General features: G+C 38.7%; 3 protein-coding genes across 7 annotated transcripts in view; all 3 read left to right on the top strand.

The window, feature by feature from the left end:
- arap3 (ArfGAP with RhoGAP domain, ankyrin repeat and PH domain 3) overlaps positions 1–5104 on the top strand; it is a 48925-nt gene extending 43821 nt beyond the window's left edge. For all 3 annotated transcript variants that reach the window (XM_088080730.1, XM_088080729.1, XM_088080728.1), the window contains one exon: positions 274–5104. In XM_088080730.1, coding sequence (XP_087936856.1) covers positions 274–750 — 477 coding nt within the window. In that variant the 3' untranslated portion in view covers positions 751–5104. The remainder of the gene's footprint in view (positions 1–273) is intronic.
- Positions 5105–5668: 564 nt separating this feature from the next.
- On the top strand, positions 5669–11154 carry LOC121947742 (protein NLRC3-like). 2 transcript variants are annotated; one of them, XM_088080733.1, is made up of 10 exons: positions 5669–5843; positions 5946–6065; positions 6425–6538; positions 6635–6742; positions 6866–6973; positions 7106–7210; positions 7818–7881; positions 8523–8745; positions 9063–10866; positions 10977–11154. In XM_088080733.1, the coding sequence occupies exons 2-10, from the start codon at positions 5980–5982 to the stop codon at positions 11152–11154; spliced, it is 2790 nt and encodes a 929-aa protein (XP_087936859.1). In that variant the 5' UTR covers positions 5669–5843; positions 5946–5979. The 2 variants fall into 2 exon arrangements, with proteins under 2 accessions (XP_087936859.1, XP_042348779.2); XM_042492845.2 differs by lacking the exon at positions 10977–11154 and having other exon boundaries at positions 9063–10870.
- On the top strand, positions 11017–15574 carry LOC148188816 (stonustoxin subunit beta-like). 2 transcript variants are annotated; one of them, XM_088080731.1, is made up of 4 exons: positions 11017–11150; positions 12903–13076; positions 13676–13722; positions 13815–15574. In XM_088080731.1, exon 4 carries the CDS (start codon positions 13880–13882, stop codon positions 14459–14461), a length of 582 nt encoding a protein of 193 aa, XP_087936857.1. In that variant the 5' UTR covers positions 11017–11150; positions 12903–13076; positions 13676–13722; positions 13815–13879; the 3' UTR covers positions 14462–15574. The 2 variants fall into 2 exon arrangements, with proteins under 2 accessions (XP_087936857.1, XP_087936858.1); XM_088080732.1 differs by lacking the exon at positions 11017–11150 and having other exon boundaries at positions 11169–13076.
- Positions 15575–25460: the final 9886 nt, after the last annotated feature.

Genomic DNA, 25460 nt, shown 5'->3' with positions numbered 1-25460 from the left:
TGATTCCTTTATTTTTTTAATTTGTACTTTGTGAGATTTCATTTTTTTAATACTTTAGGAGCATTTCATGTTTTTAATTTGCAATATATATTTTATAATTTTAATTGTGCTTATGTTATGCTTTTGTATTTTATACCTTTATGTGTGTCTTTGGGGGTATTTTATATTTTTATTTTGTACTTTGTGACCATTTTCTTTTGGAGGAAAATGATTGAATGCATTATTAATAATTATATATACACTATATATGTTTATATATCTGTTCACCTTTAGCCCATGAAGGTGCAGCAGGACTCGTTCGAGGAGCGTTCGGAGTCTCCTGACCTCCCCGAGCCGCTCTACGAGGAGGTCGGGGACTTCGGTCTGCAGGTCCTAAAATCTCTGGAGACCAGCTTCCTGTCCAGCAGCGCCGCAGAGACCCAGGAGGTCCCGGACCACCCTCCGCTCAGACTGGTTCCCGTGGAAGCCAGACACGTGGAGCACATAATCGTCCCCGACCCGGTCTCTTCCAGCGACGGCTCCGTGGACACTCTGGATCAGAGCGGAGGCAGCAGCAGCGGAGGAGGTGATGGGGAAGACTTGAACGCCCCCCAACCGCCTGCAGTGAGGAGGAGACAGCAGCTGCAGGGAGTCTGTACGCCGTCACAGGAGCTGCTCCTGCAGGAGCTGTCGTCTGCTTTCACCAAGAAGAACGAGGAGGAGGAGGAGCAGCAGGAGCAGGAGGAGGAGGAGAGGCCGTATGATGTCTGAGAGAAAAGGAGGTTTTATTGCAGCTCAAAATCTATGTAATTTTCTACAGAGTCTGGCGGAGTCGGGAGGGAATCAGTTTTATTGCGACGACAGCAGCATGTGATCCATGATTAGACCCTTTACAGAAACTTTCAATAAGGAGCCAGGAGGACATTTACAACACGGAGAAACACCGTGAAAAAGGATTTATTTTTACCCTCTAATGTGTAATCAACTCCCTCAGACTATGAAAGACGCCTTCGAATAACTAAAGATTCTGCTCTCAGATCTCATCCTGATCTCTCGAACTGGAAAAAACCCTGAAGATTTAGGAGAAACTGATGAAGACATTTACAAACAGTCCAACCCTGGAAGTGTTGGTGCCTTGCTTTACCTCCGGTGAGCGGGAATCAAACCATCAACTCTAAGGAAAAGACAGAATTAAACACTTTAAGACTCTGATTGTTTCCGTTGGAACGCAGAAAGTGAAAACGGAGAGATGGAGCAGAGGACTCTGTCGGTGCTTCTCAGAGTCGAGGACGGATCCTAAAACGGTTGAATTTCAAGAAGACTGCGTCATCAAACCCTGCTGAGGGACTGTTCCGATGTCAAGGATCCTTCGAATTTTCCAGAGGACCAAGACTTTTCCAGGACGCATTTGTCTTTAGGCATGAAATGAGCAATTCTTTGCACACAAGTTTCTGGAAATGAAGGTGCGGCCTGTAGCACCCAATAATGTAAAAACTGCCTGAAAATATAATAATATTTGCACTCAACTTGATTGAAAATGTAATAAAACCCAATAATATAATAAACTGACCAATAATGTAATAAAATGCCCCAAATGATATTGTAATAACATTTTTAAACAATATTTTATGATAATTTTAAGTGTATATCAAAACATGTACATCAGTGTGCAAATATATATCCCCTCATACAGTCACACTTTCCCACAGACAAAGACAATAAACAATGAACAGTAACAGCAATGATAATTTATATAATAATGACAGATTATAAATTAACTGAAATACTTCAATAAAAAAGTATTTCAACAAACATCAATAAAATAATATAATAAAATAAAATAAAGTGATAAACTACCAGTCCTGCAGCTGTTAGAAATTTTGCATATTTGCACAATTCACATTTTAGAGAATAAAAGCATACTTTTTAAAAAAAAAAAAAATCTTAAATTACATTGTATTACATCAGTTATTTAAAAACAACACCTTAAAGCTATGCCATTATTATGATTTAAGTCAGACTTTTTATTTTTAAAAAAAATGGTCAAGTTATTAAATTATTAGCTGTTATTAAAATTTCGATCAGATTAAGAACAATGTTTTATTAAATTTTCTGCAGATTATTACATTATTGAGAGCTACATCATTGCGGGCACTCCAATATTTGTTCACAAACTTCAAGGAAGGAGTCGTGCCCAGCCTCCATCCAACCAAGGACGCATCCTTGACTCTGAGCGGCACCGTGTGATTGGCTGAGAGGTCACCTGACTCACCGTCAGAGTGACATCACTGTTGGTTTGTTGCTGAGCGACTGAGTGAAGCAGAGTGAAGGAGCAGGTCGTAGATTTGGGTGAAAACAGGAGAATTCAAAAGATACTGTAAGAACAGACTGAAGCTATTATGTTATTATACATTGTATATTATTATGTGACATATCTTTGTATTCTTTTAATGCCAAATAACAAGCTCACTGTCGTCTGTCGTCAGAATTTAATGCATGCTGTGTACAGTCAGTGTCTTCAGCTCTTTTTGCACACTTTCTGTAACACAGCGGATGTTTGGAAACCGAGGGCTGCATCACTTTTCTCAATTTCCTTTCATAATTCTTTCACAAGTATTTGACCATAAGCACATTGGTGCAATTTTCTGTGAAAACATGGAAAAAAGGCAATGAACAACTCTGCAAGAAATGTTCTACAAACTGCAAGAAATCAGTATATTTAGAAAAAAAAATTAAAAGAAAAAAGATACGTTTATAATGATCATAATTACATATTAAAAATTATGTTATGAAATTATGATAATTTTTAAAGCACTTTATCTGGGTTATTTCCTTGTTTGTTTATTTTTTTATAACCTTTTTTTTTTTTAAATTTATTTTCAAGTAGGTTTTTCTCACTTTTCACTAATTTCTTGCTTATTTTTTGTTTATTCCTTCTTTCATTGCTCATTGCCTTCTTCCCATGTTAAGACATCAAGCCAATTTTTTTCAGATTTATTGTCACACATCTGCAGCTGATAAATGGATCTAAGTTAATGCAGCCAAATTTTTTAATTTTTTTTTTGGTATTTTTTAAAAAAAAAATAAATTAAAAGCCTGGTGCCTGCATTACCCACAGTGCACCTCTCCCTCTGACATTTGTGTGACAGATTGTGGTGTCTAATGTAGCCTGGAGCCTCTAACGTGCAGCAGAGATGAGCAGCGGGCTACAGACGATGGGTAAGCTCTTTTTTTTCCCACACTTTACAAGCGTGTCGTCTTCAGCCGACGCTGACTCAGGTGACATCACCTGAGGACGTTTGTCAGACTTCACGCAGCACCCTGTGGGGACACTGTGGGGACACTGTGGGGACACTGAAGGCTTTTATTTTTTAACACCTGGAGAGAGAAGTGGGATATCACCTTAAAGTCATTTGTTTTTTGTATTATCCAGCACTGTCTGTGTGTGTGTGTGTGTGTGTGTGTCTGTGTGTGTGTGTGTGTGTGTGTACTTATAGTTGCTTCCAATATGTTGATTTGGTGCTTTAAAATGCAAAACAAACACCTGAGTTCATTGAAGGAATACTTCACAAGCAAAATGACGATTTGTATATCTACTGCTTACCGCTTTATGTTGAATTTGTGAAGAAAACGTTTTCCGTTTGCCTCCACACTGAATGGACGAGCCGAATCATAAGGCTCCACATTTAACATCTGCACAAAGGTTTCAAAACATTTGTTTACAAACTCTCGCACAACTCGTGCATTTTATTTCATGAAACATGATCACCTTTTATGAATTCTCCGTTCACCGTGGAGGCATCTGAGTAAAACAGTTACGAATTTAATAATTCTAATAATAATAAGCTTTAAAAAATGCAGCCCAATATGCTTTATGTTGAAAAAAAAATGACATGCACCAAGTGCTTCACATGAAAAGACATAGAAGACATAAAGACATAATAAAACCAGTATGCAAAAATCAAATAAGATCAAAATAGAAAGCATAGAATGCATCTTAAAATGTATAAAACCCACTTGACAATACTAGTAAAATTAAGATAAAATAAGGATAAAAATTAAATGCACAGCCTGCTGACATTATAAATAAAAATTATGTAACAAGTGGCGAGCAATTGATATACAAATGGTTATTTTGTAGGTAAATCCTTCACTTTTGATCGTGTTTATTTCAAAAACAAAAATGACCAATCATCTAAATATTAATATTCTGTAGTCAAACTGTACTGTAAAGCTGCAAAGTGTAAAAATACACGTGATAATATCTTAAGATACTTTAATCTGTATATCAACAACTTGTACATTTCATGAGCTCGACGTTCTCGTGCAGTAAAACTGCTGATGTGAGTGTGGATGAACGAACTGGTTCCACTGGTTTAAATGGTGACACACTGTAAAGACTTCAGTTGTACATATAAATGTAATAAGTAATATTAGTGGTCGGCTGGTGGAGTTTATTTAACCAAACAGTGTAGATTTGTTCATGAAAAGCTGCATGGCTCTGTGACATCACTGGATTTTATTATCTGAATTATTTTACAGCCTCTTTATGTTAACTTATTTTATATAACCATTATGTTTTCATGTTTTTATACTGTGACAGAAGCAAACTCCCCTCCCCCTCCCCCGCTGACAGGATGTAATGCTCTGAGTGAACTGTAGGTGGCAGCAGGCGCTCATGTGGCAGCAGGTGAGGTGTCACTGCAGAGGGTCCCCGTAAGTCTGTTTCTCCAACACATCTGAGAGGGTGTAAATGTTCGGAGGTGGAAGAATAAAACTATCTTGTCACTGAAGTAAAAGTACTTCCATTAAATGCTCCGTTACAAGTAAGAGTAGTCATTAAAAATTAAACTTCATAGAAAATTAGCAGAGAAATTAAGTGTAATTAAGAAAAAGAATTGAAGAAGAAAGTTTGAGGCAGAATAGAAAATCTCCTCTCTGTCCACCAGTCCTCCCATAACACAGTCTAACTGGTCTTACTGGTCAGACTGGTTTGATGTGTGTATATATTCAATATCTATCTGTTGTACATTATTCTACGCATCACGCTGTTTCTCTCCTGATTGTTCCGTAAAGTTTCATGTACATGAAGGATGACATTAAAATATATTTTTTGTTTTCATAATCTGCTGTTTCAGTCACTTCTTTACCTTTCGTTCGGCCCAGTTTTCAGCCCAAATCCCCGATACTACCGACTTACTTACAATTTCTCACAAACTCGATTGTCAGGTTCTTCCTGCGAGCCTTAATGTCTTAATGTTGACTCCCCCTGCTGGGATGCACTTCAGTGTTTTCATATGCGTGGGCTCTATCTGTGATACTGCAGAATATACACAAACATGTTGAAACAAAATTTCATTATATCTGAAACCTCAAAATGGTAATTATAAAAAACTCTACAGTGGTTCAAATGTTATCTTTGCAACAGACTATTTAACAGTGTTCCTGAACTGACTTCCATGTGGTTTTTGAGGTCCCCTGTGTGATCCTGGTATATGCGTCTGATAAATCTGTCACTTTGCATTCACTTCTGTTCGGACTTTGTGCCCGTGCCAGTAATCTCATGTTATCAAATGTAAATTCCTAAAACGTGCCTCCAGCTGGCTGCATTCAGGTCGTATTCCTTATCACTCTCCCACGTGACAACAGTCCAGGTTCCTCTTTACGAGGGGAAAGCAAATGAGGAACAGGATCGTCATATGATCAGAAATTACATGTGATACAGAGAGATCCCCTCAGTAGGACAGACTTTGTCCTTTCTGTTTTAGATTTTTGTTTTTGAGAAAGGACAGATAACGACTGAGGCCTCTGATTTGTGCACTTTCCTTTTTGTGTGAAAACCGGAGGAAGAAAGCATCGTCCAAGTGAGTTTATAGCAATTAACTGTTGAAATTCAGTTATTTTTCGCAATTTTTTAAAAAAATAATTTGACAGCCCTATAAATGATGTGTGATCTCTTCTGGCAGGGTGCTGAGTTTGTGTGAAGACGTGGGCTCTGATATGGATCAGTGTGAGGAACCAGGGGAGGCCTTTCCCTCTCAAACCAGTCTGTGTGGGGACCATGAAACCAGCACTGGAGCTCAGAGGTGAGATAAAGATCTCCAACTGTCCATGACTCTTCTCCAAGTCAGAGCTCACCTCAGACCACCCTTCTTTTATTTTTTTTAAGTAATTAATACATTTTTCTCATTATTTCTGCTTATTCTTAATGCTAGGCACTACCTGTATTAATGTTCTCTCTGGGATTATTACGTTTTATTTAATTTTCTGTTATTTTTACTTTACATTTCTACTGCTTCATAATAACAATTCTTTGATAAAAACAAGACACAAAACGAAATATAGGTATATATATGGTTTGTGTTTTTTTCATTATTTTATTTGCTCTATGCACTATCTGCTTGTTTTAATAAAAAACAGGAAATGTTCTTTGTTTGTGTCGAAGCCCTGAGAAGCAACACAGACTGGATTATCCTGGACCTGAACCCAGCTGTGCGTTCTTCAAGTGTGACCGGTCAGTGGAGCCCCCTCTTGTTTTTCGACAGTCTGCTGCTGAAAGGTAAAAACTTTTGTCTGTTTTGCCTTCTGTCTGTTTGTTTGTTGTTTAGCTGTCTGTCTTTCTCACACACACTTTACATTTCTGACTATGTCTTAGGACCCCTCAGAGACCAGAATCTCCTGGACCAGAACCCAGCTGCATTTCTGTTAAGAGTGACACGTCCATGGAGCCTCCGCTTGTTTTTAGACAATCTGTTAAGAAAAGGTAAGAATTTAAAACTGACATAAATGCTTTTGTGACAAAAACGGCTGTCTGTGTTAAATAAAGAACATATTTTTCTTTTTTTTTCTCCCACATGTATTTTAAACATTGCTGACTATGTGTCAGGACCCATCAGAGACCAGAATCTCCTGGACCAGAACCCAGCTGCGTTTCTGTCAGGAGCGACGTGTCCATGGAGCCTCCGCTTGTTTTTAATCAATCTGCTGATGTGAAGTAAGAATTTAAGCTAACAGAAAGACATTTCAGATGAAAGTTAGCGGTCTGTGATAAAAGGCTGAACATGAATTTTTAATCAGTTTTTCTCCAACGTTCAAATGTACACTGCATGTGCTGGTTTTGTTTCAGGCTCCATCAGAGACCAGGATCTGCTGGATCTGAACCCAGCTGCGTTTCCATGAAGAGTGATCACTCAATGAAGCTTCCTCTTGTTTTTAGACAAGACGATGGAAGGTAACAATTTAAAACTGATTAAAGGCATTTGGGAGAAATGCTAGTTGTCTGTCTCGAGATTTAACATTTTTTCTCATTTGTTTTTCTTCAACATGCACACTGAGCCTCGGCACAGAGGCGTAAAAACTGAATTCCTCCTGGGGATAACTTTATTGTTGTTCATTTAAAAAAAGATCTGATTTTTCCATCAGAATCTCTACAACATGCACATTTACTCGAGCTGAACTACTCAGATGTTGAGACTAATGTAACATTTTTTTATCAACATCTCCGTTATGATTGATAGATTTGTACTTTTGCTTATTGCTGCTCTGCATGTCTGCATGCATTAACTATTCCTTTAGTTTCCCGATGCTCTAAATTTCAAGACTTTTCATGAAAGAATTGCAGCTTAAAAATAATCAGCTAATGAAAACAGTGAGCTGAAAGCTACAAACTGCCGACTGAGCTGTTGATTCTCAGTGGGATCAGCAGGATTAGTGAACCTTAACCAATACAGGGAGTCATCTGATTCACTTTTCACATCCAAATATCACTTCATGGACCCTTTGTTTGGCTGTGTATGGACAGACATAATGTGAGCTAATTCTTCATGATTCCTCCACAGAGTGGACCAGGAGAGCAGTCAGTCTCCCCCGCAGCATCAAAAACAGCTGGACTCCATATTTACGGTCTGTACATGTAGAGCAATGACTTTTACATCAATTCTGTTCACAGTCATCTCCATGCTGCACTGTTTAGACCACTGAATTATCAGTCTTTCCACCATGGATCTAATGCATGGTTCCATCATTTTAATTTGATTATTTATTTCACAGTGAACTCCAACTCAATCTCCAGACATTATTTGACATTATACATTTCTGCAAACTTCAAAAATGTTAGATTTGCACATTCTTATATAGTGATTACTTGGTTACGGTCGACTTGATAGGTCATTATTAAGTCGACCTCAAATAGGTCACTTCGAACATCTGTGTTTGATGCCTACAAAACCACTGGAAATTCAGTGATAAGTCACTACAAAACATCCATGTTTGATTTCTGAAAACTTGCTGGAAACACAGTAATGACTCGCTAATTCGCAACCAATTAGTTTTTGTTGTTGTCTGCAGTTCGGCAGGCATCTTGGTGTCATGCTATCAAGCCTCCCCCTCCAAATCCTAATGAAAAAAGTTGGCTGATATTCTACATCACTTTATAAATGTTGATTTAATACGTATGAAACATGCAAATGTAACACATTTGTGATTTGCGTGATCTTAATATGTCATCTTTTTTTCTGGCCACTTGGCTGAATATTCTGTTGCAGCTGTTGGAGGAGAACATTTTCACTTTTGTGAAGAACGAGCTGCAGAAAATCCAGAAGGCTTTGAGTTCAGAAGAATGCTTAGAGAGTCAGAGGGAGGATGAGGAGGTGTCCGACCGCAAGGCAGAAGAGCAGTGGAGGAGCAGCAGAGAGGCATTTCTGAAGATCACACTGCACTTCCTCAGAAGAATGAAACAGGAGGAGCTGGCTGACTGTCTGCAAAGCAGTAAGAGGATTTCTTCAAAGATTTAACATGCTGGATTCATGGGTTATTTGCTAATATCTCAAAGAGATGGACTGACATAGAGATGTTAACAAATACAAGAAAAACCAAAGTGAAGTCAGGCTACCACAAGCCTTAAGAACAGCCTCAGTTCTCCTTGCATAGTATGATGATGGCTCTTCCTCCACATATACACCAATCAGCCACAACATTAAAACAGACAGTGGCTGCCTGTTAAGATAGATGTTTCTTTTTTTTGTGGCCGTTTGCTGGCAAACTACCATTTAGTCGTCTAACTCATTTGTTCTATGTTTTTACAGGATATCCTGTTACAGTTTGTCAGCATAAACTCAAGTCTAACTTGAAGAAAAAGTTCCAGTGTGTGTTCGAGGGGATCGCAAAAGCTGGAAACCCAACTCTTCTGAATCAGATCTACACAGAGCTCTACATCACAGAGGGAGGGACCGCCGAGGTCAATGATGAACATGAGGTCAGAAAAATTGAAACAGCATCCAAGAAACCAGACAGACCAGAAACAACAATCAGACAAGAAGACATCTTTAAAGGCTCATCTGGACGAGACGAACTGATCAGAACAGTGATGACGAAGGGAGTGGCTGGCATCGGGAAAACGGTCCTAACACAGAAGTTCACTCTGGACTGGGCTGAAGACAAAGCCAACCAGGACATCCAGTTCACGTTTCCATTCACGTTCAGAGAGCTGAATGTGCTGAAAGAGAAAAAGTACAGCTTGGTGGAGCTTGTTCATCACTTCTTTACTGAAACCAAAGAAGCAGGAATCTGCAGGTTTGAAGACTTCCAGGTCGTCTTCATCTTTGACGGTCTGGATGAGTGTCGACTTCCTCTGGACTTCCGCAACAACGAGATCCTGACTGACGTCACAGAGTCCACCTCAGTGGATGTGCTGCTGACAAACCTCATCAGGGGGAAACTGCTTCCCTCCGCTCGCCTCTGGATAACCACACGACCTGCAGCAGCCAATCAGATCCCTCCTGAGTGTGTTGACATGGTGACAGAGGTCAGAGGGTTCACCGACCCACAGAAGGAGGAGTACTTCAGGAAGAGGTTCAGAGATGAGGAGCGGGCTGGAAAAATAATCTCCCACATCAAGACATCCCGAAGCCTCCACATCATGTGCCACATCCCAGTCTTCTGCTGGATCACCGCTACAGTCCTGGAGGACGTGTTGAAGACCAGAAAGACAGAAGAGCTGCCCAAGACCCTGACTGAGCTGTACATCTACTTCTTGGTGGTTCAGACCAAACAGAAAACCATCAAATATGATAAAAGAGCTGACACAGAGCCACAGTTGAGTAAAAAAAGCAGGAAAATGATAATGTCTTTGGGAAAACTGGCATTTGAGCAGCTGCAGAAAGGCAACCTGATCTTCTACGAATCAGATCTGACAGAGTGTGGCATCGATACCAGAGCAGCCTCAGTGTACTCAGGAGTGTTCACACAGGTCTTTAAAGAGGAGAGAGGACTGTACCAGTACAAGGTCTTCTGCTTCATCCATCTGAGTGTTCAGGAGTTTCTGGCTGCTCTTCATGTCCATCTGACCTTCATCAACTCTGGAGTCAATCTGATGGCAGAGGAACAAACAACCTCCCAACAGTCCGAAACAAGAAAAGATGAATCTGCAGAGACACAGTTCCACCAGAGTGCTGTGGACCAGGCCTTAAAGAGTCCAAATGGACACCTGGACTTGTTCCTTCGCTTCCTCCTGGGACTTTCATTGCAGACCAATCAGACTTTACTACGAGGCCTGTTGAGACAGAAAAGCAGTGGCTCAAAGGCCAATCAAGAAACAGTCCAGTACATCAAGATGAAGTTTGAGGAAAATATCTCTGCAGAGAAAAGCATCAATCTGTTCCACTGTCTGAATGAACTGAATGATCGCTCTCTGGTGGAGAAGATCCAACACCATCTGAGATCAGGAAGTCTCTCTACAGATGAACTGTCTCCAGCTCAGTGGTCAGCGCTGGTCTTCATCTTACTGTCATCAGAGGAAGATCTGGACGTGTTTGACCTGAAGAAATACTCTGCTTCAGAGGAGGCTCTTCTGAGGCTGCTGCCAGTGGTCAAAGCCTCCAACAAAGCTCTGTAAGTACAGAGACCAAAAACCAGTGAATTTATGCATATTACACTGTCTTTTCAAGAGGACGGGAGGAGTGGGTAACTTCTTACATTCTCCATTCATTGTCTCTCTCAAGATTGAGTGGCTGTAGCCTTTCAGAGAAAAGCTGTGAAGCTCTGTCGTCGGTCCTCAGCTCCCCGGCCTCTAGTCTAAGAAAGCTGGACCTGAGTGACAACAACCTGCAGGACTCAGGAGTGAAGCTGCTGGCTACTGGACTGAAGAATCCAAACTGTACACTGGAAACTCTCAGGTGACACCTTTAAATAACTTTCCATGATGACATGTTTTCTTCTGCTGCTGCTTTTAAACTCGAAACACAACAGAGAAATTTTACAACTCAAACCTGAGTCAAGAACTTTGTAACTGACCCAAAGTAAAACACATACAGCCAGTTATAAAATAGACATTTTTCTTTTAAACTCATTTAGTTTCTTCTAATTTCAGAGCAGTGTCACTGGTGGTGTGAAAGTAATTTCAGTAAATTTTCGGGTGTGTCCACTCCAGCTGTTATGTGGTTAACCACCATTTACTTATTTTTCAAACAATCCCTTACTCTAAAGTGGTTTGAAGCCCAGTGAGGGAGTAAGAATGGTTGTTTTGGAGCTGAAAAATACTTTTCATTTTTATGTCCACATGAACAGCCCCTATGTGCCACAATGGTTTGGATTTCTGCACTGTAGCCAAGTGTGAGCATCTGAAGGAGTGTCTTATACAGAGTTTAATGTTTGTACAAACTTTATTAGGAGTCTATGACATGCAGCTTTTTATCTAATCAGTTTCTAATCAACTCTGAGGTTACCAACAGGACACTACTCTGCCTGGCTTCGCCTTGAGATCCTGTCCATTAGTATCACAAACATAACTGGCAACAACGGACAACCAACACTGAGAATATGTTTGAGTTTGTGCCGAATATACAGACAAAGGTCTCACTTTGGTCATATAAGGACCAGACGGCTCATAGTAATGGCACCTTATTACTTTAATCAACAGTGACGATACTCCCACAGTACCCCCATAGGACTTCCCAAGGGGAAACACTTTTAAGCCTGATCAAAATCCACAAAGCACATACTAACTGGATGGGCAAACTACTGTGACCATGATCAGTCCTGCAAAGGTGATGAGCTGGTCCACTGTTTCATGGCCAGGACAGACTCTGCGTTGCTCCTCCTGAATCTGAAGTTTGACGGTCCGTTGGAGCCTCCTTTCTTTTCTGTATCCTCCTTTTTTAACATCGGGAACCTTCACCCCAGTCTGCTATTCCACAGGCAGTGTCTCTCACACTGAAGCAGCGTGCAGCCAAGACAATGAACAATGTCCAGAGCCTTCAGCATCTCAGGGCGGATCTCATTCACACCTGCTGACTTCCTACTAAGGAACTTCAAGACGACCACAGAGACCTCCGCCATGAACATGGGAGAGGCTCCCCTCAAGTTGTTCTCACAGAGGATGTGTTGGTTAGATTCAGGAGTTCTTCAAAGGGCTCTTTCCATAAATTGATAGCACAATATCCCCAGTCTGGGTCAGCACTTCTGCCTGATGAAAACAATCTGAGCAAAGTCTTGGTTTGCCAGAACTTCCTTTGGGTCAACCAAAAGTCCTTCTTCATAACCTCCCTAAAATCCTTCCTTTCTGTGATGCTTCAGCAGACCCCTGGACCATTCAAGAAGTGCAAAAGGCCTCCTTCTTTAGCTTGACTGTCCGCTGCAGCACTGGCGTCCTCCAGCAGGTTCTTAAGTTACGGCACAACAAAGACTAGCAACCATACCACCGCAACTTTTAGCAGCAGGCTCCACAATGGAGATGTTGAACATTGCCAACTCTGATGTCATGTGCCTAACCATAATAAAAGTCTTACAGAGGATGGTCGTTTTAATTGTTAAGTAATGGCTAAAAGTATTAGGTTTAGATGACTTAACAGGGACAACTGTAATAAACGCGCTAACTTCCACATCACATTGTACCCTTAGATGATGTGTATTGTTTTGTGTGTTTGCAGGCTGTCAGGCTGTCTGATCACAGAGGAAGGCTGTGCTGCTCTGGCTTCAGCTCTGAGATCCAACCCCTCCCATCTGAAAGAGCTGGACCTGAGCTACAACCATCCAGGAGACTCGGGAGTGAAACTTCTGACTGCTGGACTGGAGGATCAACAGTGGAGACTGGACGCTCTCAGGTATGAAGAGGCCTGTTGTAACCAAAAACAATCAGTCTGATAGAGGAGGTAGTAACGTCTTTTCTGTAACAGTGTCAGTTTGGTTTCTATACCATGACACATCAACCTGACCTCAAAAAAACGGGGGCTGTATTCATGAACATTATGAGAATAGGCTCAGAGAGCGCCCAACTTAGCTTAAAAACTTCTAGCAAGTATTTCTACCTTAGGAGTGATTTAAAAAAAATCTTAGAGCAAGTCTGAGTAAGGAAGGGACAGAAACCTTTACCTTAATGAGGAGGTGTGTTTGACCTGTTGCTAGGTGTGATGCACTGTTTTAAAAGGTGTGATTGGTTGTCACAGACAGGCCTTTTTGTGAGCCTGGGCATGAACACCCAGTGGAAATTAAATAAACTGCTTCACATTATTGAATTGTTAAAACACTTTTTATGTAATCACAGTACTGCACTGTCACATGTTTGCAGTATGCATGTAAAACCCCAAATTACATATTGACACATTTTTTGGTGATTTGGGTTCCCAGAGGCTGTAATGGTTGATATTGTGCCTGTTTCAATGCTGAAAGACAATGTTGTGGTCTGGCCCTTTCCTCCTTTCAGGGTGGAGCCTGGTGGAGTCCAGTGGCTGAGACCAGGTCTGAAAAAGTGTAAGTGTTTATTTTTTCTAAATGACCTCACTCATTTAAATCTGTGGTACCATAGATTATTAACTGCAGCTGCTTATGTCTTATTCTATCAGATTCTTGTGAGCTCACACTCGACAAAAACACAATACACAGAAACCTCAAACTGTCTGATGACGACATGAAGGTGACTCATGTGGCAGAGGATCAGTGCTATCCTGATCATCCCGACAGATTCAACTACTGGCCTCAGGTGCTGTGTACAAATGGTCTGACTGGTTGCTGTTACTGGGAGGTGGAGTGGAGCGGAGAGGTCGATATATCAGTGAGTTACAGAGGAATCAGAAGGAGAGGGGACAGAGAAGACTGTGTGTTTGGATGGAATAATCAGTCATGGAGTCTGTTCTGCTCTGACGTCGGTTACTCCGTCTGGCACAATAACAGCAGAACACCCATCACCACCTCCTTCACCACCTCCTCCTCCTCCTCCTCCTCCTCCTCCTCTGGTAGAGTAGCAGTGTATGTGGACTATCCTGCCGGCACTCTGTCCTTCTACAGAGTTTCATCTGACACTCTGATCCACCTCCACACCTTCAACACCACATTCACCGAACCTCTTTATCCTGGGTTTAGGTTCTGGTTTGGTTGGTCTGGTTCCTCAGTGTCTCTGTTTTCTCTGTGGGAGGGAGGATCTCCTCCTGTTAGAGCCTCCTTTTCACTGATCCGCTTTCTCAGATCTTTACTCGAAAATGTATTTACTTGAATATAGAATAAATCTCAGATGTAAGCATCAGTATAGAAGCCACTAGGTCTCAAAAAATGAGCGTTTTTGTCCTCGCCTGAAAACAATGTACAGTTTTAAAGTGAATTTCCTTTGAAAACCTCCAAGTTAACTGACTACTAAAGATCGGAGGAAGCAGTGGCACTCAGGATTACGCCAATCTAGCAGTTTTATGTGACCAGACACAAGTCCTCACCAAAAGAACAGCAAAGCTTAAACACAATCTTTAGTTGTAAATGCACAAAGGGGAGTTTGTCTGTGGTTTTGATGATCTGCTTTGTGTGTGCAGACGACCGGCCGGTGCTGTGTGATACTTTTAGGGATTCTTTTGAAGAGTCGTTTGTGTGGATGGTGTGAAGTAAAAGCTATTTTGAGGGTTGTCATGCGATCCTGCGCAGTGTACTGTATGTATAGAGACAGTGTGTGTTGTTGGAACATTTACATGGTTTTTGTGTAAATGTAGAGGGGTTTAGGTGGAAGCGGCTAAGTTGGCTAGCATGTTGAGCACCCAAGGATTGATGCAGCATGAACATGTCTTTGCATGTTTAAATACGTTGTGACGTATATAAATTACAAAGTCGTGCTGTCCTCGATGACAGGGGCTGTCGGGAAGAACAGAAGATTTCTCGTTGCTGATCAGATAGTAAGGTATCAACTAATCTGATTCAGATTTCTCCAACAACCAATAGCTGACGTCAAAGTAGCTACGCCCGTTAGTATTGGTATTGTTATATTCTAAAAGTTACTCAACTCTATCTTTCAGTTGCTGTAAATGCAATGTGAAAAGCCAACATGGTTTCTACATGATTTGCAGTTTGTTTGTAGAGTTAATGAAATGACATATTCCACTTGTTGTTTCCTTTGACCATCTGTTGTCAGTGATTGACAGGCAGTGTTTAAAGATTTCAGCCGATTTTCTGGATCTCAAAAAGATGCCAATCATTTTACCATAGTATTTGCACATTTGAGTACTCTGATAAAGCTTCACAATGGTTGAAATAATTAAACTGATAGTTTTTTTTACATTTTAAGTAATTTTATACAAATTGATTTTTCTGTCTTTTTTCATTGAAAGTCTGTAAATTACTGAAAATGTTAGTCACAAACATTGTTACATAAACATAAGTGAAATGTGTGACTTGTATCTACATGATTTATAAGTAAAGTTCTGTTATTAGAGTAAAACATGCTCAGTGTTTTTAGTGCTAAGAAGACGGACTATTGTTACTAGTTTCAGTGTAGGTTTGCTAAAACAAAGAATCTAATAAGTAATGTTAAATCAGATATTTCTTAGTGAGCTCTGTGACTTTCTAACGATATATGTTGACAGCTATAGACTGATAGTGTTGATTGTTTATGGACAAGTGATTTAATACCTGTGGAGAGCTGTGGACACAAACTCCGGTGCTGTTCATCCAACAGGAGCAACTCAAACTGCACATCATGTCTCAGAATCCAAAATAAAATTTAGTTTGAAATGAGTCTAAGCTACCAAGAAGAGCTGAAATTATGTAACATTTAAAAAGTACACAAAAATGTGCCTCTAACACTTGACAGGATGCACTTTATATTTTGGACACCAGAGGACGCCAGCTTCTCCTCCATGAAGAGTAGCGCTCCTTAGCTCCAGTATTCACTCATCCTTCTCCATAACATCATCAGAACATTCAGCGGTCGTTTTCACCTCCAAATGTCCCACATAAACCCTAATCTTTTTTTGCCTTTCATTTTATTTTTCATTTCATACATGATTCAAGCATATTAGGGATTCAATTAAGTACCAAACAACAAAAAATGAAAAGAAAACAAACAGAACATAGCAAGCAAAATGTGACAAAAACAAAAAAAGACAAAACAAACAAAAACCATGCAGGACAAACTATATACTACTATATACATAAATACATTAGGGATATGAAGCCAAAGTATCAAACAAAAAGTTTCACAAATGTCAAGTGTTTTCTCAGCTTTGCCATCTTTTAGTCTGTGTATTTTTTTGATATTAAGTCCTGTTTCTATTTTGAATCATTGTATTTTGGTTTCTCTTGAGTCCATTTACATTTATTAATGTAATATTTCCATAAACAAATAACCTAAACCTAAACCCTAATCCTGAACTCTCTAGGCTTAACTGACATCACCTGGGGAGTGTTTGAGTACCAGAGGCTTTTTGTTTGGTATGCATTTCATGTTATCCTAGCTAAAAAAGGATGTCCTCATTTGGGGACATTGATGTTCTGACTGCTGGGCAACTGTGGCTCAGAGGTAGAGTGGGTTGTCCTTTAATCAGAAGGTCAGAGGTTCAATCCCCAACTCTACTAAGTAACATGTTGGAGTATCTTCAGGATACTGAATGTCAAATTGCTCCTGATGCTTTGTGAGGGTTGTGAGTGCATGATAATGTTTACTGAGTAGCAGGCAGAACCTTATATGATAGCCTCGGCCACCAGTGTGTGAATGTGACAGTGTAGTGGGAAAGTCCTTTGAGTGTAAGGCAAAAAATGTCAAATTTTGACCCGTCCCAAAAATGGATGAAAACTGCTTGTTATAACTCATAGATACACGCCATAGCGTAGTATGTCGAAAAAAAGAGTTAAAAAAGGCTAAAAAGTCAAAATATAGCATGGTGCCAAAATGACCAAAAATCGCATAGTATAGTAAGGCAAAAAATGTCAAATTTTGACCCGTCCCAAAAATGGCTGCAAACCGCTTGTTTTGGCTCATAGATACGCGCCATAGCGTAGCATGCCAAAAAAAAAAAAAGGCTAAAAAACCCCAAAAAGTCAAAATATAGCATGGTGCCAAAATGACCAAAAATCGCATAGTATAGTAAGGCAAAAAATGTCAAATTTTGACCCGTCCCAAAAATGGATGAAAACTGCTTGTTATAACTCATAGATACGCACCATAGCATAGCATGTCGAAAGAAAGGATTAAAAAAGGCTAAAAAAGCTAAAATATAGCATGGTGCCAAAATGACCAAAAATCGCATAGTATAGTAAGGCAAAAAATGTCAAATTTTGACCAGTCCCAAAAATGGATGAAAACTGCTTGTTATAGCTCATAGATACGTGCCATAGCATAGCATGTCGAAAAAAAGAGTTAAAAAAGGCTAAAAAAGCTAAAATATAGCATGGTGCCAAAATGACCAAAAATCGCATAGTATAGTAAGGCAAAAAATGTCAAATTTTGACCCGTCCCAAAAATGGATGAAAATCGCTTGTTATAGCTCACAGATACGCGCCATAGCATAGCATGTCGAAAAAAAGAGTTAAAAAAGCCCAAAAAGTCAAAATATAGCATGGTGCCAAAATGACCAAAAATCGCATAGTATAGTAAGGCAAAAAATGTCAAATTTTGACCCGTCCCAAAAATGGATGAAAACTGCTTGTTATAGCTCATAGATACGTGCCATAGCATAGCGTGTCGAATAAAAGGGTTAAAAAAGCCCAAAAAGTCAAAATATAGCATGGTGCCAAAATGACCAAAAATCGCATAGTATAGTAAGGCAAAAAATGTCAAATTTTGACCCCTCCCAAAAATGGATGAAAACTGCTTGTTATAGCTCAGAGATACGCGCCATAGCATAGCATGTCGAAAAAAAAGGGTTAAAAAGCCCAAAAGTCAAAATATAGCATGGTGCCAAAATGACCAAAATCGCATAGTATAGTAAGGCAAAAATGTCAAATTTTGACCCGTCCCAAAAATGGATGAAAACTGCTTGTTATAACTCAGAGATACGCCATAGCATAGCATGTCGAAAAAAAGGATTAAAAAGGCTAAAAAGCTAAAATATAGCATGGTGCCAAAATGACCAAAATCGCATAGTATAGTAAGGCAAAAAATGTCAAATTTTGACCCGTCCCAAAAATGGATGAAAACTGCTTGTTATAACTCATAGATACGCGCCATAGCATAGCATGTCGAAAAAAAGAGTTAAAAAAGGCTAAAAAAGCTAAAATATAGCATGGTGCCAAAATGACCAAAAATCGCATAGTATAGTAAGGCAAAAAATGTCAAATTTTGACCCGTCCCAAAAATGGATGAAAACTGCTTGTTATAGCTCAAAGATACGCGCCATAACATAGCATGTCGAAAAAAAAGAGTTAAAAAAGGCAAAAAAGTCAAAATATAGCATGGTGCCAAAATGACCAAAAATCGCATAGTATAGTAAGGCAAAAATGTCAAATTTTGACCCGTCCCAAAATGGATGAAAACTGCTTGTTATAGCTCATAGATATGCGCCATAGCATAGCATGTCGAATAAAAAAAGAGTTAAAAAGGCTAAAAAGTCATAAATATAGCATGGTGCCAAAATGACCAAAAATCGCATAGTATAGTAAGGCAAAAATGTCAAATTTTGACCCGTCCCAAAAATGGATGAAAACTGCTTGTTATAGCTCATAGATAAGCGCCATAGCATAGCGTGTCGAAAAAAAGAGTTAAAAAGGCTAAAAAAGCTAAAATATAGCATGGTGCCAAAATGACCAAAAATCGCATAGTATAGTAAGGCAAAAAATGTCAAATTTTGACCCGTCCCAAAAATGGATGAAAACTGCTTGTTATAACTCATAGATACGTGCCATAGCATAGCGTGTCGAATAAAAGGGTTAAAAAAGGCTAAAAAAGTCAAAATATAGCATGGTGCCAAAATGACCAAAAATCGCATAGTATAGTAAGGCAAAAATGTCAAATTTTGACCCGTCCCAAAAATGGATGAAAACTGCTTGTTATAACTCATAGATATGCGCCATAGCATAGCATGTCGAAAAAAAAGGATTAAAAAAGGCTAAAAAGCTAAAATATAGCATGGTGCCAAAATGACCAAAAATCGCATAGTATAGTAAGGCAAAAAATGTCAAATTTTGACCCGTCCCAAAAATGGATGAAAACTGCTTGTTATAGCTCATAGATACGTGCCATAGCATAGCATGTCGAATAAAAGGGTTAAAAAAGGCCAAATAGGCAAAATATAGCATGGTGCCAAAATGACCAAAAATCGCATAGTATAGTAAGGCAAAATGTCAAATTTTGACCCGTCCCAAAAATGGATGAAAACTGCTTGTTATAGCTCATAGATACGCGCCATAGCGTAGCATGTCGAAAAAAAGAGTTAAAAAAGGCCAAAAAGTCATAAATATAGCATGGTGCCAAAATGACCAAAAAATCGCATAGTATAGTAAGGCAAAAATGTCAAATTTTGACCCGTCCCAAAAATGGATGAAAACTGCTTGTTATAGCTCATAGATACGCGCCATAGCATAGCATGTCGAAAAAAAAGGGTTAAAAAGGCTAAAAAGTCAAAATATAGCATGGTGCCAAAATGACCAAAATCGCATAGTATAGTAAGGCAAAAATGTCAAATTTTGACCCGTCCCAAAAATGGATGAAAACTGCTTGTTATAGCTCATAGATATGCGCCATAGCATAGCATGTCGAATAAAGAGTTAAAAAAGGCCAAAAGTCAAAATATAGCATGGTGCCAAAATGACCAAAAATCGCATAGTATAGTAAGGCAAAAAATGTCAAATTTTGACCCGTCCCAAAAATGGATGAAAACTGCTTGTTATAGCTCATAGATACGTGCCATAGCGTAGCATGTCGAAAAAAGAGTTAAAAAGGCTAAAAAGCTAAAATATAGCATGGTGCCAAAATGACCAAAAATCGCATAGTATAGTAAGGCAAAAAATGTCAAATTTTGACCCGTCCCAAAAATGGATGAAAACTGCTTGTTATAGCTCATAGATACGCGCCATAGCATAGCATGTCGAAAAAAAGGATTAAAAAAGGCTAAAAAAGTCAAAATATAGCATGGTGCCAAAATGACCAAAAATCGCATAGTATAGTAAGGCAAAAAATGTCAAATTTTGACCCGTCCCAAAAATGGATGAAAACTGCTTGTTATAGCTCATAGATACGCGCCATAGCGTAGCATGTCGAAAAAAAGGATTAAAAAAGGCCAAAAAGTCAAAATATAGCATGGTGCCAAAATGACCAAAAATCGCATAGTATAGTAAGGCAAAAATGTCAAATTTTGACCCGTCCAAAAATGGATGAAAACTGCTTGTTATAGCTCATAGATATGCGCCATAGCATAGCGTGTCGAATAAAAGGGTTAAAAAAGGCTAAAAAAGCAAAAATATAGCATGGTGCCAAAATGACCAAAAATCGCATAGTATAGTAAGGCAAAAAATGTCAAATTTTGACCCGTCCAAAAATGGATGAAAACTGCTTGTTATAGCTCATAGATACGCCATAGCATAGCATGTCGAAAAAAAGAGTTAAAAAGGCTAAAAAAGCTAAAATATAGCATGGTGCCAAAATGACCAAAAATCGCATAGTATAGTAAGGCAAAAAATGTCAAATTTTGACCCGTCCCAAAAATGGATGAAAACTGCTTGTTATAGCTCAGAGATAGGTGCCATAGCATAGCGTGTCGAATAAAAGGGTTAAAAAGGCCAAAAAGTCAAAATATAGCATGGTGCCAAAATGACCAAAAATCGCATAGTATAGTAAGGCAAAAAATGTCAAATTTTGACCCGTCCCAAAAATGGATGAAAACTGCTTGTTATAGCTCATAGATATGCGCCATAGCATAGCGTGTCGAATAAAAGGGTTAAAAAAGGCTAAAAAAGCTAAAATATAGCATGGTGCCAAAATGACCAAAAATCGCATAGTATAGTAAGGCAAAAATGTCAAATTTTGACCCGTCCCAAAAATGGATGAAAACTGCTTGTTATAGCTCATAGATACGCCATAGCATAGCATGTCGAAAAAAAGGGTTAAAAAAGGCTAAAACAGTCAAAAATATAGCATGGTGCCAAAATGACCAAAAATCGCATAGTATAGTAAGGCAAAAATGTCAAATTTTGACCCGTCCCAAAAATGGATGAAAACTGCTTGTTATAACTCATAGATACGCGCCATAGCATAGCATGTCGAAAAAAGAGTTAAAAGGCTAAAAAAGTTAAAATATAGCATGGTGCCAAAATGACCAAAAATCGCATAGTATAGTAAGGCAAAAATGTCAAATTTTGACCCGTTCCCAAAAATGGATGAAAACTGCTTGTTATAGCTCATAGATACGTGCCATAGCATAGCATGTCGAAAAAAAGAGTTAAAAAGGCTAAAAAAGCTAAAATATAGCATGGTGCCAAAATGACCAAAAATCGCATAGTATAGTAAGGCAAAAATGTCAAATTTTGACCTCCCCAAAATGGATGAAAACTGCTTGTTATAGCTCATAGATACGCCATAGCATAGCATGTCGAATAAAAGGGTTAAAAAGGCTAAAAAGTCAAAATATAGCATGGTGCCAAAATGACCAAAAATCGCATAGTATAGTAAGGCAAAAAATGTCAAATTTTGACCCGTCCAAAAATGGATGAAAACTGCTTGTTATAGCTCATAGATACGCGCCATAGCATAGCATGTCGAAAAAAAGAGTTAAAAAGGCTAAAAAAGTCAAAATATAGCATGGTGCCAAAATGACCAAAATCGCATAGTATAGTAAGGCAAAATGTCAAATTTTGACCCGTCCCAAAAATGGATGAAAACTGCTTGTTATAGCTCATAGATACGCATAGCATAGCGTAGCATGTCAAATAAAAGAGTTAAAAAGGCTAAAAAGTCAAAATATAGCATGGTGCCAAAATGACCAAAAATCGCATAGTATAGTAAGGCAAAATGTCAAATTTTGACCCGTCCCAAAATGGATGAAAACTGCTTGTTATAGCTCAGAGATACGCGCCATAGCATAGCATGTCGAAAAAAAAAGAGTTAAAAAGGCTAAAAAGCTAAAATTTAGCATGGTGCCAAAATGACCAAAAATCGCATAGTATAGTAAGGCAAAAAATGTCAAATTTTGACCCGTCCCAAAAATGGATGAAAACCGCTTGTTATAGCTCATAGATACGTGCCATAGCATAGCATGTCGAAAAAAAGGATAAAAAAAGGCTAAAAAGTCAAAATATAGCATGGTGCCAAAATGACCAAAAATCGCATAGTATAGTAAGGCAAAAATGTCAAATTTTGACCCGTCCCAAAAATGGATGAAAACTGCTTGTTATAGCTCATAGATACGCCATAGCATAGCATGTGTCGAAAAAAGAGTTAAAAAAGGCTAAAAAGCTAAAATATAGCATGGTGCCAAAATGACCAAAAATCGCATAGTATAGTAAGGCAAAAATGTCAAATTTTGACCCTTCCCAAAATGGATGAAAACTGCTTGTTATAGCTCATAGATACGCGCCATAGCATAGCGTGTCGAATAAAAGGGTTAAAAAGGCTAAAAAGTCAAAAATATAGCATGGTGCCAAAATGACCAAAATCGCATAGTATAGTAAGGCAAAATGTCAAATTTTGACCCGTCCCAAAAATGGATGAAAACTGCTTGTTATAGCTCATAGATACGCGCCATAGCATAGCATGTCGAAAAAAAGGGTTAAAAAGGCTAAAAAGCTAAAATATAGCATGGTGCCAAAATGACCAAAAATCGCATAGTATAGTAAGGCAAAAATGTCAAATTTTGACCCGTCCCAAAATGGATGAAAACTGCTTGTTATAGCTCATAGATACGCGCCATAGCATAGCATGTCGAAAAAAAGAGTTAAAAAAGGCCAAAAAGTCATGAATATAGCATGGTGCCAAAATGACCAAAATCGCATAGTATAGTAAGGCAAAAAATGTCAAATTTTGACCCGTCCCAAAAATGGATGAAAACTGCTTGTTATAGCTCATAGATATGCGCCATAGCATAGCGTGTCGAATAAAAGGGTTAAAAAAGGCTAAAAGTCAAAATATAGCATGGTGCCAAAATGACCAAAAATCGCATAGTATAGTAAGGCAAAAATGTCAAATTTTGACCCGTCCCAAAAATGGATGAAAACTGCTTGTTATAGCTCATAGATACGTGCCATAGCATAGCATGTCGAAAAAAAGAGTTAAAAAGGCTAAATAGTCAAAATATAGCATGGTGCCAAAATGACCAAAAATCGCATAGTATAGTAAGGCAAAAAATGTCAAATTTTGACCCGTCCCAAAAATGGATGAAAACTGCTTGTTATAGCTCATAGATATGCGCCATAGCATAGCGTGTCGAATAAAAAGGGTTAAAAAGGCCAAAAAGTCATAAATATAGCATGGTGCCAAAATGACCAAAAATCGCATAGTATAGTAAAAATTTTGACCCGTCCCAAAAATGGATGAAAACTGCTTGTTATAGCTCATAGATATGCGCCATAGCGTAGCGTGTCGAAACAAAGAGTTAAAAAAGGCTAAAAAGCTAAAATATAGCATGGTGCCAAAATGACCAAAAATCGCATAGTATAGTAAGGCAAAAAATGTCAAATTTTGACCCGTCCCAAAAATGGATGAAAACTGCTTGTTATAGCTCATAGATACGCCATAGCATAGCGTGTCGAATAAAAGGGTTAAAAAGGCTAAATAGTCAAAATATAGCATGGTGCCAAAATGACCAAAAATCGCATAGTATAGTAAGGCAAAAATGTCAAATTTTGACCCGTCCCAAAAATGGATGAAAACTGCTTGTTATAGCTCATAGATATGCGCCATATAGCATAGCATGTCGAAAAAAAGGTTAAAAAGGCTAAAAAGCTAAAATATAGCATGGTGCCAAAATGACCAAAAATCGCATAGTATAGTAAGGCAAAAAATGTCAAATTTTGACCCGTCCCAAAATGGATGAAAACTGCTTGTTATAGCTCATAGATACGTGCCATAGCATAGCATGTCGAATAAAAGGGTTAAAAAAGCTCAAAAAGTCAAAATATAGCATGGTGCCAAAATGACCAAAAATCGCATAGTATAGTAAGGCAAAAAATGTCAAATTTTGACCCGTCCCAAAAATGGATGAAAACTGCTTGTTATAGCTCATAGATACGTGCCATAGCATAGCATGTCGAAAAAAAAGGGTTAAAAAAGGCTAAAAAGCTAAAATATAGCATGGTGCCAAAATGACCAAAAATCGCATAGTATAGTAAGGCAAAAATGTCAAATTTTGACCCGTCCCAAAATGGATGAAAACTGCTTGTTATAGCTCATAGATACGCGCCATAGCATAGCATGTCGAAAAAAGGGTTAAAAAGGCTAAAAAGTCAAAATATAGCATGGTGCCAAAATGACCAAAATCGCATAGTATAGTAAGGCAAAAATGGTAAATTTTGACCCGTCCCAAAAATGGATGAAAACTGCTTGTTATAGCTCATAGATATGCGCCATAGCATAGCGTGTCGAATAAAAGGGTTAAAAAAGGCTAAAAAAGCTAAAATATAGCATGGTGCCAAAATGACCAAAAATCGCATAGTATAGTAAGGCAAAAAATGTCAAATTTTGACCCGTCCCAAAAATGGATGAAAACTGCTTGTTATAGCTCATAGATACGTGCCATAGCATAGCATGTCGAAAAAAAGGATTAAAAACGGCTAAAAAAGTTAAAATATAGCATGGTGCCAAAATGACCAAAATCGCATAGTATAGTAAGGCAAAAATGTCAAATTTTGACCTGTCCAAAAATGGATGAAAACTGCTTGTTATAGCTCATGAATACGCGCCATAGCATAGCATGTCGAAAAAAGGGTTAAAAAGGCTAAAAAAGTCAAAATATAGCATGGTGCCAAAATGACCAAAAATCGCATAGTATAGTAAGGCAAAAATGTCAAATTTTGACCCGCCCAAAAATGGATGAAAACTGCTTGTTATAGCTCATAGATACGCGCCATAGCATAGCATGTCGAAAAAAAGGATTAAAAACGGCTAAAAAAGCTAAAATATAGCATGGTGCCAAAATGACCAAAAATCGCATAGTATAGTAAGGCAAAAAATGTCAAATTTTGACCCGTCCCAAAAATGGATGAAAACTGCTTGTTATAGCTCATAGATACGCGCCATAGCATAGCATGTCGAAAAAAAGGATTAAAAACGGCTAAAAAAGCTAAAATATAGCATGGTGCCAAAATGACCA

The sequence above is a fragment of the Plectropomus leopardus genome, chromosome 8, assembly GCF_026936395.1.
Source record: "Plectropomus leopardus strain MGB_pleo_1.0 chromosome 8, ASM2693639v1, whole genome shotgun sequence".
NCBI lineage: Eukaryota > Metazoa > Chordata > Actinopteri > Perciformes > Serranidae > Plectropomus > Plectropomus leopardus.
Note: the sequence above shows the minus strand (reverse complement) of the source record. Positions and strands in the feature narration are given on the sequence as shown.

Bases quoted from the DNA above. Each gene is read 5' to 3' on its own strand.
- LOC121947742 (XM_088080733.1), top strand. From the start codon at position 5,980: ATGGATCAGTGTGAGGAACCAGGGGAGGCCTTTCCCTCTCAAACCAGT. The intron at 6,539-6,634 runs GTAAAAACTTTT...ACTATGTCTTAG, and splicing joins CGACAGTCTGCTGCTGAAAG to GACCCCTCAGAGACCAGAAT. The intron at 10,867-10,976 runs GTAAGTACAGAG...GTCTCTCTCAAG, and splicing joins AAAGCCTCCAACAAAGCTCT to ATTGAGTGGCTGTAGCCTTT.
- LOC148188816 (XM_088080732.1), top strand. From the start codon at position 12,874: ATGATGTGTATTGTTTTGTGTGTTTGCAGGCTGTCAGGCTGTCTGATC. The intron at 13,077-13,675 runs GTATGAAGAGGC...TCCTCCTTTCAG, and splicing joins TGGAGACTGGACGCTCTCAG to GGTGGAGCCTGGTGGAGTCC. The intron at 13,723-13,814 runs GTAAGTGTTTAT...TTATTCTATCAG, and splicing joins GAGACCAGGTCTGAAAAAGT to ATTCTTGTGAGCTCACACTC.